Source organism: Drosophila willistoni (assembly GCF_018902025.1).
Source record: "Drosophila willistoni isolate 14030-0811.24 chromosome 2R unlocalized genomic scaffold, UCI_dwil_1.1 Seg167, whole genome shotgun sequence".
Taxonomy (NCBI): Eukaryota; Metazoa; Arthropoda; class Insecta; order Diptera; family Drosophilidae; genus Drosophila; species Drosophila willistoni.
Window position 1 is genome coordinate 3,840,796 of NW_025814050.1, and position 18,112 is coordinate 3,858,907.

The window sequence follows — 18,112 nt, forward strand, 5'->3', positions numbered from 1 at the left end:
GAGTCTCCACTGTAGAGCGATGTATACACATGCATATTGGTTTATTTTCGAGCTTAAACAACGATTCACATTATTGCCGAGATTTTGATTAGAAGGTGAAATAATGATGTTAACCTCTTTTGTGTTCATGTTATTGTGGTTGTTTTCGTTCATAATGGGGCCGGGTTAGAGTTGAGTTCGAGATTGGATTCCATATGGGAGAGGGCAGCGGGAGGGACAATGAGAAGAGGATGTCGGATTGCTTATATTTGTATATATATATTTTTGAGAATATTCGCAAATCGATTCCTCCACCCTCTCCGTTCTCTGTCGTCAATGATTTACTGTCCAATGGGCACCAATGTGCACATAAATTCACCTGATGCTGACAGTAAACCGAGAAAAGCGAAAGGCAAACCCTCTGGAAAGAGAAGGAGATGGAGGAGGAGAACGAGGAGCAGAAACTGCGACTTGAAGCGAAATTGTTAAATTGAATTGAAAATAAAATGTGCATTTGGGACCATTCCGGGAACTTGGCCTCCGCATCCTTCTCTTTGCCATCATCCAGCTTGTTGGTGCATATGCAAAGGAGGCCAGAAGGTATAGTTAGAGGAATGGAAGTGATTGACTCATGAAAAGGCAACAACAGAAATTTTCGAATCTAATTCAAAAGAAATGTGATTAAAATCGTGCAACAGCCAGCAAACCAAGAAGAAGATCCCCCCACAGGAGCTTGAAAAGTGAAGTAACTGAAGTTGCTGCTGCTCTTGCTGTTGCTGTTGCGGTTGCGGTTGCTGCTGATGGCCCGAAGCTTTTGTGATGTCATTATATTGAAGAATGGCAAAGCAACGGCTGACATTCGTACAAAAAAAAAAGAGGAGCCCAAAAGGATGCCAACAGACCCGACCCTTTTGGCAGGCTGCCTGAGTACCTACCTGTCTGAATGCTGACTGAAGTCCATGGATTGGTCTTGTGGTCTGCGTTTTGGTCTCATGTAGTAGTTCTATGCCAGAAAGCAAAGCTAATCGCTGCTGAGCACCGAAAACGCTAAATAAAATGCAAAATTTTCAACTTAAAGTCAAGGAGTTGACTTGCAAATACCCTTTACCCATGCGTCAATTAAAAGGTTCTTTAGCTTTCGGTAACTAACGTTAAACACTAAATTTATATAATGTAATTCGGGCTATTTCAGTAACCGCAATCCTAAAACCAGTTGCGAATTAGAAATTTCTTTCTCGATGAATCTTTCTGAACAATTGAAAGCATAGTTAGATGATTTGAATATTCGGGGGTATATACCCCCCGATGAAAAGGGTATCTAAAGCCAAAGATGCAGGAGACACAAGCAGGAGCAGCCGCATTGGGAGCGGTAGCGGGCAGTCCAAGGAGGTAAACAAGAATGGCGGCATTTGCGCTTAAGCCTTGGCAATGAATTCATCGTTGACATATCTCGTTAATTTAATTTCTTATCGTAGGGATAGCATCGTCGTCGTCGTCGTCGTTGTCCGTGTCCGCGTTGTAGTCGTCTCTTCGGTCGGAAGCTGTTTGGTAGAAATTGAGGATTGGGAGGGTGGCTTTGAAAGGGGAACACCAGTCTGGTATGCAAAATAGCTGCAAAAGGACGCCGAAGAAGAAGAAGCAGTTGTAGAAGATGCTGGTTGGTTGGTTGGTTTGTTTGTTGGCTAGTCCCTTGCCTTTGCATTACATTCCTCGCTTTTGCTACTATAAATTTTTGTCAACGATTTGTACGCATTGTCTTCTCATCTGGCTCCTTTCCCCTGGTCTTTTCTCCTTTTTCTTTTCCTTTATTCTTGAGTGAGCATTCTTAGCATAACATTTGATTATCAGTCGACTAAAAAAGTCGGAGCCCTTTGTTCTGACACTTAATGGCAGCTTAAATGATTTAGCGAAACTGTCAATCAACGATTTTTTCTCCCTTGCTGTTTATTTTTATATTTTTGGACATTCAACCTTGATTGCAAAGCGATAAGCGATATTCTAAATCATAGTCGGAATCTGTATCAATGTCATGGTCGGTCGACATTCAAGTCAAGTGAGGTTAAGTTGAGCGCAAAGAACACGGCGAGGATTAGAATGCATCTGTTCAACTCAGGGTTTAGCAACGCCAAAACCGCCCTAATATGCCCTACCAAATTACTAAGCCTTTCTTTTCTTTTGAGCCTCTCTTTATCTCGATGTATCTGGGGATTTTGAGCCATCTGTGACATAAATTTTCTTGGCTTGGCTTTCTTTAATTAAAGGATAACACATCTGATTTTGGAATATGGGGTAGGACGTTACTTCATATTAAGCCACAATTCGCGCAAATTAACGCAAAAACTTCCACATTTTACATGCGTATATGTGTGTGTGTATATATTTTTGGTTCTTTTTACGGGTGCCTAACGAAGTGCGCGTACGTCCAGGCGATGGGTAACACTCCTCCCCCTACAGATTGTCCTACCGCTGCTCTTACGGTCATCTGCACTCCTCTCTGTCGGCTGCAAACTGGTGTTGAAAGCAATTTCAAAAATGATGAGTATGATCGAACAAAGTTCTGCTGGAGCGGCTGCTGTTGTCTTTTCGATTTGCTTTCAATATAATTTTGAGTCCTCCCCTCTGCTCCTTCATCTTCATATCAATTCTTTATACCTTTGTCTGGGCTCTCTCCTCTCCACCTGGCCTGAAGTTGCGTGGCCCTTCCTTGGGTTTTTATTTTCATTTTTTACCTTTTCGTTTTTGTTGAAGGAGAAGCCAATAAGCAGTTTTGCTTTATCGCTTATTAAAAATCATTTCGCTCTTCGTATTTTCAGTTTCATCTTCTCATTCTCCTGCCTCTCGACCATCGCGCCTCATCTGCTCCTCGGATCTCCTTGTGGCTGGCTTTTGGTTGTTGTTATTAACTTTGGGGCCTCCACCACTCTACTCACATGTCGATCAATGTTGTTGATGATTTTGTTCAATTTTGAGAGCGCCGCCGTCATCGACGTCTCTTCCTACCTACCTACATTCCTTTCCGATCGGAGTGGCACACTATATACACACATACATACATACATGTATCGGAGTGTATGTGTGAGTGTGTGTGTGTTGTGATTGGTATCACAAGATGGAGCAAAAATATTTATTCAGCCCCCCGAAATATGTAATGTAAAATGTATTTTGCTGCTGATGATGACGTGCTGCTGTCAGTCAGTCAGTCAGTCAGTCAGCCCAGCCAACTCAGACAGAGAGTTGCAGTTGAAGTTGAAGCTGCTTTCATTCACATTTGTTGCTTTTGCGTCCGCTGTGGCAAATTATGGCAAATACACACCTTACCTTACCCTCAGTCAGTCCAGGCCGGGCCAGGCCAGGCCAGTTCAGTCCAGACTGTCCATCATTTGTTGCTGTTGCCCAGTTCCACTCCAAGTTTTAATACTTTTTGTTTCGTTACTTTTATGTTGCCATCCCCCATCCCCATCCCCATCTCCATCCCCATAACAATTCCCTTTACTACTACTTCATACTTCACAAGAACATCGCATCGCTTCACATTTTTATCGATTTTATATTTCTTATTGTCTTCCCTACCTTCTCCTTTCGCCTTTTTGGCTTCTTCATCTTCGTTTCTCAATGATGATTACAAGATCACTTATCTTCAGCGTCGGCGTCGGCGTCAGCGTCAGCGTCGGCGTCATCTTCATCGGTTGCTGTTATTATTTTTTAATGTAGTTTTTAAGTACCATCAAACACTTGAGACTATGAGAGCAAGAACACTACAGAGTGCCAGTCCAATCCGCAGCCCAGCCCATCCCATCCCATCACATCACATCACATCACATCCCATTCCATCCCTTGCCTTCCCATTACTTCCCATTCGGTCTGAATCCGAACCCCTCCTCATCTCCATTATTGCACTCAAAAAATCATCTAGAAAAGTTGTTTAGCTAAGAAGAGGTAATTACATGCGATCGATTACTCCTGCGTGTACACAGTAAAAAATTTCACAACATAATCTACACAAAGATGAGAGAGAAAAGTCATTGCTATAAATTGCAGATTGGAGACATGTGATAACACGGTGATAATTTTGGCTTTATTAAGTCTCAGTCTGAAAACTTTAATTACTTCATCCGATCTTTCTTGAATTTAATAGAAATAATTCTTAAACTAAAATAACTCGTCAATAAAATGTTGATTAATTTTTGTTCCAAGTGTGCGAAGATTAACAACGATGACTGTAAGTAGAGGCACAACAGATGAGGTCTCTGATTAGGGAATTTCGATTTCAATTTCAATTTGTAAGCCCCGGTAGAAGACAAGCAACTGACTTGACTATCTTATGGCTGAAAACACTTTCTTAACGTTTATTGAAGTACAGTAATTTCAGGCATTACCACGCACTACGCGCTGTTGATGATCGTGTGACGCAACGACTCCCATACCCATACCCATACCCAACTAACTGCTCGAAATACTCCATCTTTAACTCTATAAACATTCCACATGCTCTTCATTCTCGATTCTCCATTCTCCAGTCTCCATTTCCCATTCTTCATTCATTTTCCTAGACTGGCAATTTTCGTTGTTTCGACTTATAGCTTTAATGGCAGGCTTTGCAGTTCAAGTTGAAGTTGAAGTTGGATCTACTGGTGGACGGCGACCAGCTAATAACTGACAATCTCTGAGGCCCTTTTTCTCGAATCAGACGATTTCTCTTTCATTCTCGTTTTCTCTCTCTGTCTCTCTCTCTATCTCTCTCTGTGTGTGAGTGGCTAATTCTATCGATCTTGTCCGTTGATTTCCCTGGCATTCCTTTTGCTCTCTCTCTTGTGGAACATCTGGCCTTTTTGTTTCAATTTTAATTATATATTGTGAAAAGAACTTCGAAAGAAAAACTTGGCCCCATGGGCGTGTCACTAAATAAATTGCTTTTCTATATATATCGACATATGTTTGTACGAGGGCTGCTCTATTAAATTTGCGGAAAGTGTATTAAAGCTATCATAATCAATTTTGTCACCAATCCTTAGAAGTTGTTTCGATGACTTGGCCTGATTAAATGAATCTAATAAATTTACTATTCAGCTCTTCTCTCTGAGATGAAAAGATTGTAGAAAACTTTTGGGTTTACCCTCGTGAATGCTCCTATGATACAAATGAGATTGTTAGGTGAAGGAGCTGAAAGCCATGGAGTTTCCCACATACATATTTGACTTGGAAAATTGTTTTGGCTAAAAAATCAAAACAAAACACGAAACCCGCCCTTTCCTGTGCTTTTGCTGTTGTCTTATTTGACGTTACTCGTAATTAGCATAAATCACTTCAAAAAAGGCTTCCCACTTTTTGGTTGGGTTTTCTTTTATTTTATTTGTTTCTGGTCTTACAGTTTTGCTTTGTTTTTTTTTTTTTTGCTTGACCAAATTTGTTTATAGACTTGGCGGTTTGTTTTTGGCATCCTCACCCCCTGCCGCCTGTCCACCACTCTCTTAATCATCCACCTCTGAGTTAACCTCCTCCTACACGACATAGACTAAGTCACGCATCGCTGCCCAAAATTGGACAGGAGATTGCAGTTTCTTGGTTTTTGCAGTTTTTGTTTCTGTCTCGGTTTTTGGTATTTGGCCTAAAAGTTGAGCAATAAATACCATTTGCATTCAAAATAGAAAGTATTGTAAATACATTTTCGGTTAATTGAAAGTAGCAACTCAAATGCATTTCGCAGTTTGCTTCCTCAACTCAAACTGGAAATGGAAAATTGGTCAGGCCACCGGGTAAACGCATAAAATGGACATCATTTTGTGGCCAATTGCACAAAAACTGTCAAAAATTATTTGAAGGCATCTTCATCTAACTGGCTTAGAGTTACTCAACAAGCCATCGAGCAGCCAGCCAGCCAGCCATCCAGTTAGCCTCTTTCTGAAAAATGCATGAGCCAAGATTCGAAAGAGAGTTAAGAAGCGGGACCAGGCAGAAGGTGAAATGTAAACGCATTACCGAGTAACAAGTTTAAAAGCTTAGTCAACAGGTTTACATAAAATGCTGATGCTGATCCTGATCACCATGTTCAATGGGAAAAAAAAGTCAAGGGAGTTTCTATTTACATTTCACCACCCACTCAAAGACCATTAACAATCGAATCGTAAGCATCCAATCAATCCGAAACAAATGGAAACGCGTCCTCCAATTATTAAGTTTCAAATGTTTTCGCTCATAAATTCGCGTCTGCTTATCATTTTCATAAACAAGTCGAAGCGTAGGAAAAGCTTATGCAACACCGTGAACTGCACTCCCGAGCACCACCGCCATTTGCTAGAGTAATGACAGGTGTTTGTAACTCGTTTGTAGCTAACGGAACGACCGAAATGGTCGAGACCAACCGAAAAAAAAAAACAACTGAGAAAATTCATATTTTTAGGTTCCATGTTCGCACAGATCGCATACAAACGGACAGACAATCGGAGCTTGGGCATCGATACACTCAACAAAATTCGTCCAAGAGAATATTGTAAAAACTTTGTGCATGGATTTGGAATATTTCTGGACTTGTCCTTGTCATTCTTAATTAGCAAAACAATACAATCAAAAAGATTCAATAGATGTGAACTTTTCTTAATAGGTATCTGGGTACTTATTAGAATCAGTTACTTCTGTATTTACTATCTCGTTTTATATACATAGTACAATGGTTCTGAAATGATCATTTTGTTTATGGGAAATCAAATATAAATCAAATTCCTAAGCAATAAATTGGCTAGTTCTTAAACTAAAATATCTTTAATCCTCTTAAAGCGGATTTGATTTATAAATCTAGAATTTACACAATATTTAGTATGAGTTTGTTTGAATTTCGCCAGAGAACTCGAAATTTCGCCTCAATATTTCTAATCAAATTTACATTTTTCAGTGTTTTGTTTGGTCTAGAGTGTAGATTTTGAGTGGGCTGGTAGACTGCACAACCAACGCAGCAGCAGCAGCAGGTGATGCCTATTTGCATTATTCTGAGGCCCAAAAAACAATTTATACCCGCCAGCAACATGGTTGAGGAGCATGGAAAAGCCATGTTTTTCCTGGCCAAGTGAAAGTGAGATATTGTGCGATGAGACGACTTGTCTTGCGGTCAGCCGAATGGTATCTGTCTGGGATTCTAGTCTTACATATTCATTATGATTGCGATTTCCCATTTGTTTTATGGTACTTTTGTGGTTGAAGAATGATTTTGATTACATAGCATCTCTCTCACTCTATCTCTAAAAGAGCTATCCCATCATCAATGTCTGGGAATCAAATTGATATTTGCGGCTTTTGTGGTTTCCTATTCGACTGACTGCTGCCCGTCTGGACAGTGGACACTCTATAAGTTTATTGAACTCGTTGACGAAGAGACTGAAGGTAGCTGGCGGCTGGCTGATTAACTGAACTCCGACAGCATTTGTCATTGTTAGCGCATAATTAACACACGCCCCTCGTGGAGCCTGACAGAATCGCCCACCGCCCCAAAACAGCAGCAGCAGCAGCAGCAACAGCAACAGCAACAGCAACCGCTGCGGCAATAAACATAAATCACCCAACCACTGAAATCTCCTTTAGAGTAGAGGGAATTGGGAACTGGGCACAACTGGCAACTTAATTGCAGAGTTTGCATAATGCTTTTAAGTGAAAAATTCGAAAGAAAAAACACAAAAAAATTGAAAAGAAAAATACGAAAATTGTAAAAACTGAAAACTGAGCTGCCTAATGGCTAAAAATATTTCACAAAATTGTGCACATACATTGAAAACCACTTCGAGGCGAAGGAAATTCAATTTTCCACAACACATACTCATAATTAATTTGCCTCCCAAAAAGTAATCCACCTGCTGCAGGTGAAAACCAAAGGCAAAACAACTAAATCTACAAAAATTGATATTTAAAATCGCATAAATTGTCCACTCTCCTTTAAAGAGTGGGGCGAGCATTTGCGTTCCACACACACACACACACACACACACACACATATGTTTGTATATAGGTTCCACCACCTTGTGGCTCAACCAAGTGGCCAGTTACCAATTTGATTTATAAGGCTTTTGGCTCCAGTGTCTTTAGTGTCTTAGCTCAGCGGGGGCATGTGGGTGCGTCGCGCCTTGCCTCTAACAGGAATTGCTTTAAATTACGCAAAACACAAACCGAAAACAACGAATGCAATTGCAATGAACTTTTGATTAACTTATTGGATTCAAACATACATATACTGCATATATTATATATGTACGTGGTAGGTGCACGTAGGGGGAACAATGAATTTACGGGAAAATATGCACTAGAATGGGTCATAGTTGATCCAGTTGACAATAAATTCATCAGCTCAATTTCAAATCCTTGAAATAAAGCGTTAACTTCTTATAGACCTCTAAAGCCACAGTGTACACAAATGAATATATCAGCTTCTATATATATTTCGGATCCAAAAAATTTACACATCGAACAGTTAATAATAAAACTGGGTGGACACTCTATACCACTGATTAGTAAAATTTCCGTAAATTTATTATGACTATATATGCAGAAACAAAGAACAAAATATATACATATCTAAATATAATGGACAGTCTGTTTGTGCTCTAAACGATCTTCGGATCGACAAAATTTTCGCATATTTTAGAGTTATTTGTCAATAGCTTTAAAGAAACCTCTCAGTTTACCAAGTGCAGGGTATAAATGGACAGTTCTATTATTTGTTTTATCTTTTAGAAACTTTGTACAAATCTAAACAATTCCAATTCCATTTTCATCAAGAAAATGTTATTTCTTGACAGACTTTCATACAATTTTGTATTATATTTAATCTAACAAACTAATGTTGGGGAACCGATTTAACTTATGTTTTAGTTTACAATTTCTGAAAAGTTTGGATGTATGTAGAATTAAATTTTTCAATTTAGTAATATATCTTGATCTATTATACATCTCATCAGCTAATCGAGGCCGATTATTAAATTTAAAATAAATATAGCTCTACTTCCAAACTTTTTGGTTTACCCACTGTGAATTGTTTGGTGCACATAAATACACAACTGCAAATGTGTCAGGTACCGTTAGACAGCCACAGAGACAAGGTCCAAACCAGAAAGTTGTCCACTTAATGTACTCCCAACTCCAGAGCCGGCCGAAAAAAAAATTGAAAGTGACCAACCGAATACGGTGACAAAACTAAAATCAAATCAAATCAAATAAAACTAACCAAAACGCTGCCTAATTTATTGATAAATCAACCAGTTTTCGGCCGCGAACTCCTGAGACTACTACGTACTTTAATTTATGCATAATTTCTATGCATTTCCGGAAGCAAATTGCAAAAAAATACTGAGTAGGTTTTTGCATTTCTCATTTCTTTTTCGTTATTCATTGCGTAAATATTTACACAAATCTTCGTATTGAAAAATTTATGCACTCTTCTTCACATTTTCAATTTGCCCAAGTTGGAGGAGTTCTTAGCCTAAAGAATTTATGCAAAACTGTTTGCCAAGAACGGACTCGGCCTGCAATTGTGATTGTGTTATTGGCCTAGAGAGAAACAAACAAGAAGAGATCGAGTCGCGATGTCGTGGGCGTACAAAATCGAATTTCGTATGCGAGGAGATTCAGATTCAGTCTACCCAGTTGAATCGCGTCTCTGTGCCAAGGAAGGGCCTAACTAGATTCTTATCGCCAGGTTTTTAAGCTAAAAGTTGACGGGGCTCGCACAGCACTTCATTTTCTGTGCCAAAACTCGTTGTGTGTGGCCTGCGAACACTAGGCCATCGCCATCGCCATTGCCAACGGCCGCTGGAGCTGCTCCAGTTTTATGCCAAACGGAGATGGCGGCAATCGGCGGCTGGCAACGCAGACAGCCCAACCAGTTGACCATTTTATGGTCAAACTCATTGACAATTTCCAACACTTACTCACTTTTGGTGTGACTTTGGGGAAAGTCACACAGACGGGCAAAAGCCACCAACAGAAAAGCTATCTATTAAAATGCTTTATTAAAAACTAACAGGAAAATTGCTTATAAATACAAACAACACGGTGAGAGAAAGAGGCTATATCTCGGTGAGAAAAAAGTATTGAAAACTTGTCGGAAATTTAAAAATATAAAGATCAAAATTGAATGATGTGTATAAATTTACAAAAACAAAAAGTAAAATCTGTATTACTTATAAGTGACCCAAGTAAAAATAATGTAAGATGGGGTAATTTGTAAAGGAAAATTTTAAATAGTCCAGCTATTCTAATTCTATTTCCATATGTTGTAGATTCAATTAGAAGAATTTTCTAAGAATCAACCCAAAGATATATTGTTTATGTTGCCTGTTGAGGGTCGCCAGCTACTCCAGAGCCAATTAGAATGTTTTATTGCCTGCATCTGGGCCAGACGACAATTCCATAATGCGGTAGTAGGTGCATAGTAGGCCCTCATGGACTTCCTGTCGCTTTTGATTTCACTTGCAAACGAGCGTAGGTTGAAGAATAGGGAACCAAGAATAAAGAAAAGTCAAATTGGGCTAAGGACAAGAAGGGAGTGGAGCGGTAGGAGTTGGACTCGTTAGGCATTGGAGCGTGTACCTTATCCAACTTAATTAGGAAAATGAAGGAACTGCAGTTTAAATAGGAGGCACAGCGAAATGGCCACGTTTGATTAGCGCGGCCATTTGAATGAAGGACTGCTGGTGATGGCCACTGCCACCAAGTTCAAGAGGAACTTTAACAATATTCCTCACCTCCAACTTGGAAAGAGTTTATGTAACGAACGATCCATCATCATGGCCGAAAACGAGGGGCAGAGAAGGAGAAGGAGTTGGCTAGGAGAATGAAGCAGCTGCAAGTAAAAAACAAAAAGGCAAAACACAAGAAACGCATTCGCAGAGGTTGACTAGTGCCCCCTGCCCCAAACACTCCTTCTTCCTCTCTCACTCTGCGCTTCCCGCACCACCAACTTCAGACTTTTTTTTTACAATTTAACCGCTGAGTTTTGAGTGAGCTTACCTGTTGCTTTTTATACCCTGTACTCGTGGGTTTATGTAGAGGGTAGGGGGCATATTAGGATTGTCTTTACGATGCCATAAAGAATAAATTCGCCAAAGTCATATAACAAATATACTATCCCATACTACTCGTCTAGGAAATGTTCAGGTTTATGGCTCACCGATTTGGATCTGTTAGAGATACATTTATAAATTTATTTGATTATAAGATTAAAAGATTTACTAATTAGCTATAAAGACTGGAGTCTAGACGGTTTAGTCGTTAGAGGCTGATTATTATTGCAGGGTATCTCGAGATCGGCGCTTGGCAATTTATGTGCGTGAATTTTTGTTGTTTGTTGCATGTTTTTGGCCATTTGGTTAAAGTCAAGTCCAATGACTAGAGGCCTAATGCAAATCTCTTCCTCCCTCATACCATCTCTCTATCTCCCTCTTCCCTCACGCATGTATTTGGTATTTACTTTGTTTTTTTTCGCTTTTGATTTATCAATAGATGCTGCATGTCTCCTTTTCTTTTTTTTTTGGTTGTTGGTTTTCTTGTTGTGGTTGTTGGTATTGGTTGATGGCGAAAGCAAAAGTTTCCTGCCAGCTGCAGAGAAACAGTTTGCCATTCCCTCAACTTTTTGCCAACTGTTGCGTCTTCTCTTGCCTCAAACATAAATCAAATGGCGAGGAAAATGTACAAGATAAATTTTTAAGGCACACTTATTTAACACCTAACAACCTTGTTAGATGCATTTTGATGATGCCAAAAGCCAGCCAACAACAATCCAACAGACGAGCAGCGATGGGAATAGACCATGACCAAGACCAAGACCAAGAGTCCATGGACCAACACCATAACCATAACCAAAATGAAAACCACGAGCAAGAGCGAGAGGAAGTGGTAAAACGACAAAGCGGAGTGGAATATAACCAAACCGAACAGAAATGTATGAAAGAGACAACTCAGAAATCTATACCGGAAAATTAAAAGAAAAATTCTTAATAACACGACACAGCAGTAGAGCAACAACAACAACAACAACAACAACAACAACTGTTAGAATTGCTTTTCGTTGTTCAAGATGTGGTTCAGGTTCAGGTGGTGGTTCAGCAAATAGTTGCCCCATCTCAACTTAACTCCACTACACTCATTTCACATCTGCTCACATATAAATCTTCCTCTGGTCAAAACCAAAAAGGATGCCGAAGAATTTATATATTAAATAAGAGAAGAACAAAATGAAAAATTAATAAACAGTCATGTCGAAGACTCTATTCCCTATATTTGTATTTAATTTTACTGGTAAAATGAAGTAAGTAAGTCGTCTCGCCGACTTTGTGGGGTCGGAGATGCTTCCTTCTGCCTGTTACATACATTTTGGCGACTTTAATATACCATTTCACCCTATGGGTGTATGGTATAAAAAACTAATAAACCCTTCAAAAAATTCAGAATTATTCAAAGGTTGGATTTTTTAGCCCCCAAGTATTGCCAGGAATAAAATTTCCATTCTCCCATTCTAATTCCAATTCTCCTATACCATTATCATGACAAAATTAGTGAAATAGCTTGATGAAAACATGTTGCAAACGTCTTCTTAAAATGTCTATGCTTCTATTAGGTTAAAAGAGTATATATTTGCCATAAATATTGAAGGCAGTGTGATAATGCGTCAACTCGTAAATCAGTTCTCTCTCTTTCTTCATATATGTCCATAGTATGTATGTGATAGGTATTAAGGCCATGAAAGAAACATACATATACATATATTCATTGTGTAAAAGGTGGAGAAATTAAAGTCTTTATAATTTGATACCGATTGATTGACGAAGGCAAAGCAAAAACCAAAGAAACCACAAACACAACATGCTGAATGTTTTCACGCTTTCTGCATACGCCCCCACATTTAGCTGGATATGACCGAAAACACTTTCTTTAACATTTTTAGACATTGGCAGTGGCATTGGGTTACCGCCTGGCAGAGACAACAGATAGCCCGGCCAAGGGGACAGTCAGTAGTAGTAGTTTTCTTCTAGAAAACAAAAGGCACCTTGCCCAAGTCATACATAGGCCTGACGTCTGTATGGCTGTTCTCCCTCACTCTTCTCAGCACGTAGCAATTTCTCATCAGGCACCGGCACCGCCACCACTAAGGCAATGGCCTGGTCAGGCATAAGCATAGCCATTTTGGCTAGGCACCTCTCAGGCTCTTGTGCCCAGGCAGGTAAATCATCCACATCTGCCGGAAATTGCATAAAAAATATGCAAGCCGCACGCTGCGACGCAACCTCTCTCTCAAAGATTGAAGTAAACTCTGGTGTGGTTTTGGAGGGTGGAGGGAATAGAGTGAGCCGGATTTTTAGGAGGCTGTTACTGTTACCATGGCTCTATGCCTCTGGTTGTCTCTTATCAAAAACTTCAAGCTAATCCACACAACGACGACTTGGCATTTTGGCCAACTCATATTAGCAAGGAGGACGGGGACTGCCAGAAAGAGAGAGAGAGAAAGAGAGAGAGAGGGAGAGAGTGTGTGTGAATTGGAATTTAAAATACTTTCAAGTGTTAATCAAACTTAAAAGACACAAAAACCACAAGAGCATCCGCTTGAGGTGTAAAATTAAGATGAAGTGGCGATCCATAAGTATTGTTCTGGCACAGTTTCCATCTCTTTTCACTATCCTTTCTCTCTCACACTGTCATTGTGTGTGTGTGTGTGTGTACGATAAAAAAGGTAATTGAATGAAATTACTTTTGACAGCTTATTTGCATACATCAACAGCAACAGAATCGGCAGTAGCCACAGTTGGAAATGGAGTTGAGGCCTTGTTAGGCCATAATTGGTCATCGAACGCGGCTGCAGCTTGGGCTTCTTCTCCTCGGTTTTATGTTCTCCCCCGAAAAACAAAAGAAACCCAAAAGTAGTGATAAAATTGTGAGAATTGCGTGCGGCAAAGAGATGCATAAAACTCTCATTCGAACACGGAGTCTGAAGCTTTAAAGAGCATTCCAACACAGCCAAGAGTTAACAATTAAAATTGTTTTAAGGCCTGACACCACTTTACACATTTCTTTGCCAGCCAAGGTGAAGGGGCCACCACCTTTCCCATGTTTGTGACTTTTTCTTTGCAATTTCTTAATTTGAACCCCAAAAGCCTAAAACGACAAGCCCCCATATCCAAAGCAAATCTATTGACACACATAACTCAAAATTGTATTAAGCCACAGAACAAAATCTGTTGGCAGTGGTCATTGCTTTTCAATTTGATTCTCATTCTCCATTCTCATTGCCATTGCCATTGCCATTGCCATTCTCTGGTCATAATCCGTGTAGGCGTGCATTCATTAACCCCAAAAAGGAGCCTTTCGCGACGACAACGACGACGAGGATCAACTCAACTCTCTTCCCGATGTGTTGTTGACAGATAAAGTTGGCTGTCTTCTGGCGGCCATAGCCCTTCAGCCGTTCATGCCCTGCCAGTCTTCGACCGACACTCTGGCGACAATTTCACTTGGGTTAAACGGGTTTACAAAACTTCTGCCAACTAAGCTTAATGAAAGTCTTTAGTCTTTGCTGCTATGCTACAATCTAAGCAGATCTTCCTCCTCTTCCATGCTGAATGCCATACAAAAAGTGTAATTAGCGCAAGAAAATTCAACGTGAGTAACGATTCGGACACGTTTTGCTTTAAATGCATATCAGTCTGGAACGGAAGCGAAGGGAAGCTCGGACAGATGGTCGGTGGGAAGTCTTGTCGGGTTTTAGGAAGGGTCTTTGAGGTAGTCGCCTTGGATTTAGAGTGAAATAATGACAGTTTTAATTGCCGATTTTCAACGTTGCTCTCAGTTCCCAAATGCAAATACTCGGTTAATTGGCAGGCGAATGAAATTAAAGGAGTAGGAGAGGAATGGCTGAGGTTATTGCTCCCGTTTCTGTAAGTATGAATCATGACCAGCAGCTCAACTCTCTGCGCGGGTGTCCAAAATTAAAGTTGACATTTCCCTGATATGTGCAACCGCAGCTTCAGTCGGAGTTTTTTTTTTTTGTTTCTTGAGTTTTCGCCCGGGGGCAACAGCATAACAAATTGGTCAAATTAAACCCTGAGATAAGCCCCTCGGGGGCCGCTGCCTGTAAATCAAATTAAAATTTCTGACAACTTCATTTGTAATTGTTCCTTCATCTTACTTATTCTCTCTCTCTCTCTGTCTGTTTTGCAGGTCTCAGCCAGCGATCCGGATTGCGGAGTCAATGCCATGGTCAACTATACATTGGGCGAAGGTTTCAAGCATTTGACCGAATTCGAAGTGCGTTCAGCTTCGGGAGAAATTTGCATCGCTGGTGAACTGGATTATGAACAACGCAGCAGCTATGAGTTTCCAGTGTTGGCCACCGATCGTGGTGGCTTAAGCACCACAGCCATGATCAAGATGCAGTTGACAGACATCAACGATAATCGTCCTGTATTCTATCCTAGGGAGTACAATGTCTCCCTAAAGGAATTCCAATCCCAATCAAGTCAAGGACAGACCAACTCGAATGCTCCGATCGTCGCAGTGGTGGCCACTGATCCGGATAGCGGTGACTTTGGCCAAGTTTCCTATCGCATTGTTAATGGCAACGAAGCGGGTATCTTTCGAATTGAACGCTCTACGGGTGAGATATTTGTTGCCCGTCCGGAAATGCTATCGGTGAGGCAACAGCCCAAGCATATGCTGAATATATCCGCCACGGATGGCGGTGGGTTGCGTACCAGTTCCGATGCAATGGTCTTTCTTAGCATCATTGATGCCCAGCAACGTCCACCTATCTTTGAGAAGCAGCGCTACAACTATCAGGTTAAAGAGGATAAACCAATGGGCACTGTTGTGGGATCGGTTATGGCCTCAAGCAGCGATTCGGGTAAGTAGTAAAAAAAGAACAGGCATTCATTAGTAGTTCAGTGAGCTGGAAAGCACACAAAATATGCGCATATGATGATCATGTGGATGATGATGACGATGATCGTGAGGATGATGAAGGAGGACTTCGACGAAAGAAGAGAGAGACAGAGAGAGAGAGAAAGAGTGATTGAAGAAAAGCAAAGAGTAGAAATTAAAATAACATTTGTTGGACTCGACATGCAACCACTGAAAGAACGAGCGATCGAAAGAAAAGACAGACCAAAACGAAGGCAACAACACAAAAAGCACTTCAAACGCAAATTTCGGCAGAAATCTGCACCCATCAACCCTCAACACGATGAACTTGGACTCTTTGAGGGGCTATGCAAAATCAGTTTGCGCTTTAATTTGCTGCTTTCGCTGTGCACTTCCTTTCATCCTCATCGCCGTCCTCATCGTCATCGCCATCGCTGTCGCCGTCGTCTTGTGTCAATCCAAATCCCAGCCATCTCTGAACTTCTCTTTGTTCCCTCTTCTCATTGTTCTTCCTCTTTTTTCCTTTGTACTTTCAGCTCAACGCGGCGGCATCAGGTATTCCATTTACTCTGGCGATCCGGATGGTTATTTCAGCATTGAATCTTCTTCGGGCAATATAAGAATTGCCCATCCATTGGATCATGAGGCCAAAGCACAGGTATTGCTTAACATCCAGGCCACCAGTTCAGGTGATCCTCCTGTCTACGGCCACACTCAGGTCAAAATCGAAGTAGAGGATGTGAATGATAATGCTCCCGAATTCGAGACGACATCGGTGCGCATTTCAGTCCCCGAGAATGCTGAGCTGGGTACGCCCCTGTATGCCGCTCATGCTAAAGATAAGGACTCTGGGAAAAGTGGTCAGGTCACCTACAGTTTGTCCAGTTTAAGTAAAAAGTCCTTGAATCTCTTTGCCATCGATGGAAGTTCCGGGCATTTGGTCCTATCCCAGCACTTGGATTACGAAGTGTCGCAGAGGCATACGTTAATTGTGACGGCCAGAGATGCTGGAACACCTTCACTATCATCGAATCTAACCATTCTGGTGGACGTACAAGATGTTAATGATAACCCGCCATTATTTGAACGAGATGAATATGCGGTTAATATATCCGAAGTTCGACCCGTCAATACTCAGGTAAACTAAATGCATTTGTTTAATCATAAACTAGATAAATCTAGCCTGTTCAAAAAGCATTCTTCCTCGTTAGTTTGTTGTAGCAAGAATAAAAATAAATTTTGTTTAATGCAAACTAAATGCACAACATAAATTTGATTAACAGCCACTAAAAGTCACGCTTTTGTCAGGCAGCAGGCGCTATATCGTGTTGAAAATATCTCAACACCCAGATGGAGTGCGAGGACAAAGGGAGAGACAGAGAGCAAGATCCATAAGTCCAAATGGCTCCTGTTGCTGCCGCTCCCTCTTTGTGCTCTGAAGCTGCCTGAACTAAACTAGTTTTTATCAAGAAATCGCTGCTGGTATCTTTGGCATCGGTGCCAAGACTCAAAACTAGTTGCAGTTAGTTCTAGGGATGCCTCTAGAGAAATGATTGATGGTCGATTGCCAGCTAACTTCTCTTGTCTTGCCTCTTTTTCTCTTCTGATACAGATTATTCAAGTGAACGCCACCGATCGGGACACGGGTAACAATGCCCGTCTGACCTATCGCATTGTGGATGCCGGAGTGGATAATGTCAGTATATCCAATTCCCATGCCCTGTCGGATATATCACAGCATTTTGGCGTATTTCCCAATTCCGGTTGGCTTTATTTGCGTTCACCCCTTGATCGAGAGCAACGCGATCGCTATCAACTGACGGTGATGGCTACGGATAACGGGACACCAGCTGCCCAGGCGAAGACACGAATAGTTATACGTGTTCTAGATGCAAACGATAATGATCCAAAATTTAAACGATCAAACTATGAGTTTCGCATAGAGGAGAATATGCGACGTGGCTCAAAAGTGGGCATTGTACAGGCCAGTGATTTGGATTTGGGAGATAATGCAGCTATCAGATACAGCCTAATGCCCCAAAACTCGAGCTTCCAGATTCAACCCATTACAGGTAGGTAGCTGAAACAACTCACTTGAATGTCAAGTCAGAAGACACTAGACACTAGCCGCCAGCCACCAGCCACCAAGCACTAGCTCATGACCCACGGTCATTCATTACGGGCCAAGTTTCAACTCCCGCTCTAGCACTCTAGCACTTGCCTGTCGCCCATAGATCAAATAGCAGCC

The 18,112-nt window shown here is 41.0% G+C and overlaps 1 protein-coding gene across 2 annotated transcripts in view; it reads left to right on the forward strand.

Annotated features, from left to right (window-relative positions):
* LOC6644094 (protein dachsous) overlaps positions 1 to 18,112 on the forward strand; it is a 69,105-nt gene that overhangs the window by 38,941 nt on the left and 12,052 nt on the right. For both annotated transcript variants that reach the window (XM_023176686.2, XM_047010657.1), the window contains exons 3-5: positions 15,166 to 15,847; positions 16,401 to 17,002; positions 17,477 to 17,936. In XM_023176686.2, coding sequence (XP_023032454.1) covers positions 15,166 to 15,847; positions 16,401 to 17,002; positions 17,477 to 17,936 — 1,744 coding nt within the window. The remainder of the gene's footprint in view (positions 1 to 15,165; positions 15,848 to 16,400; positions 17,003 to 17,476; positions 17,937 to 18,112) is intronic.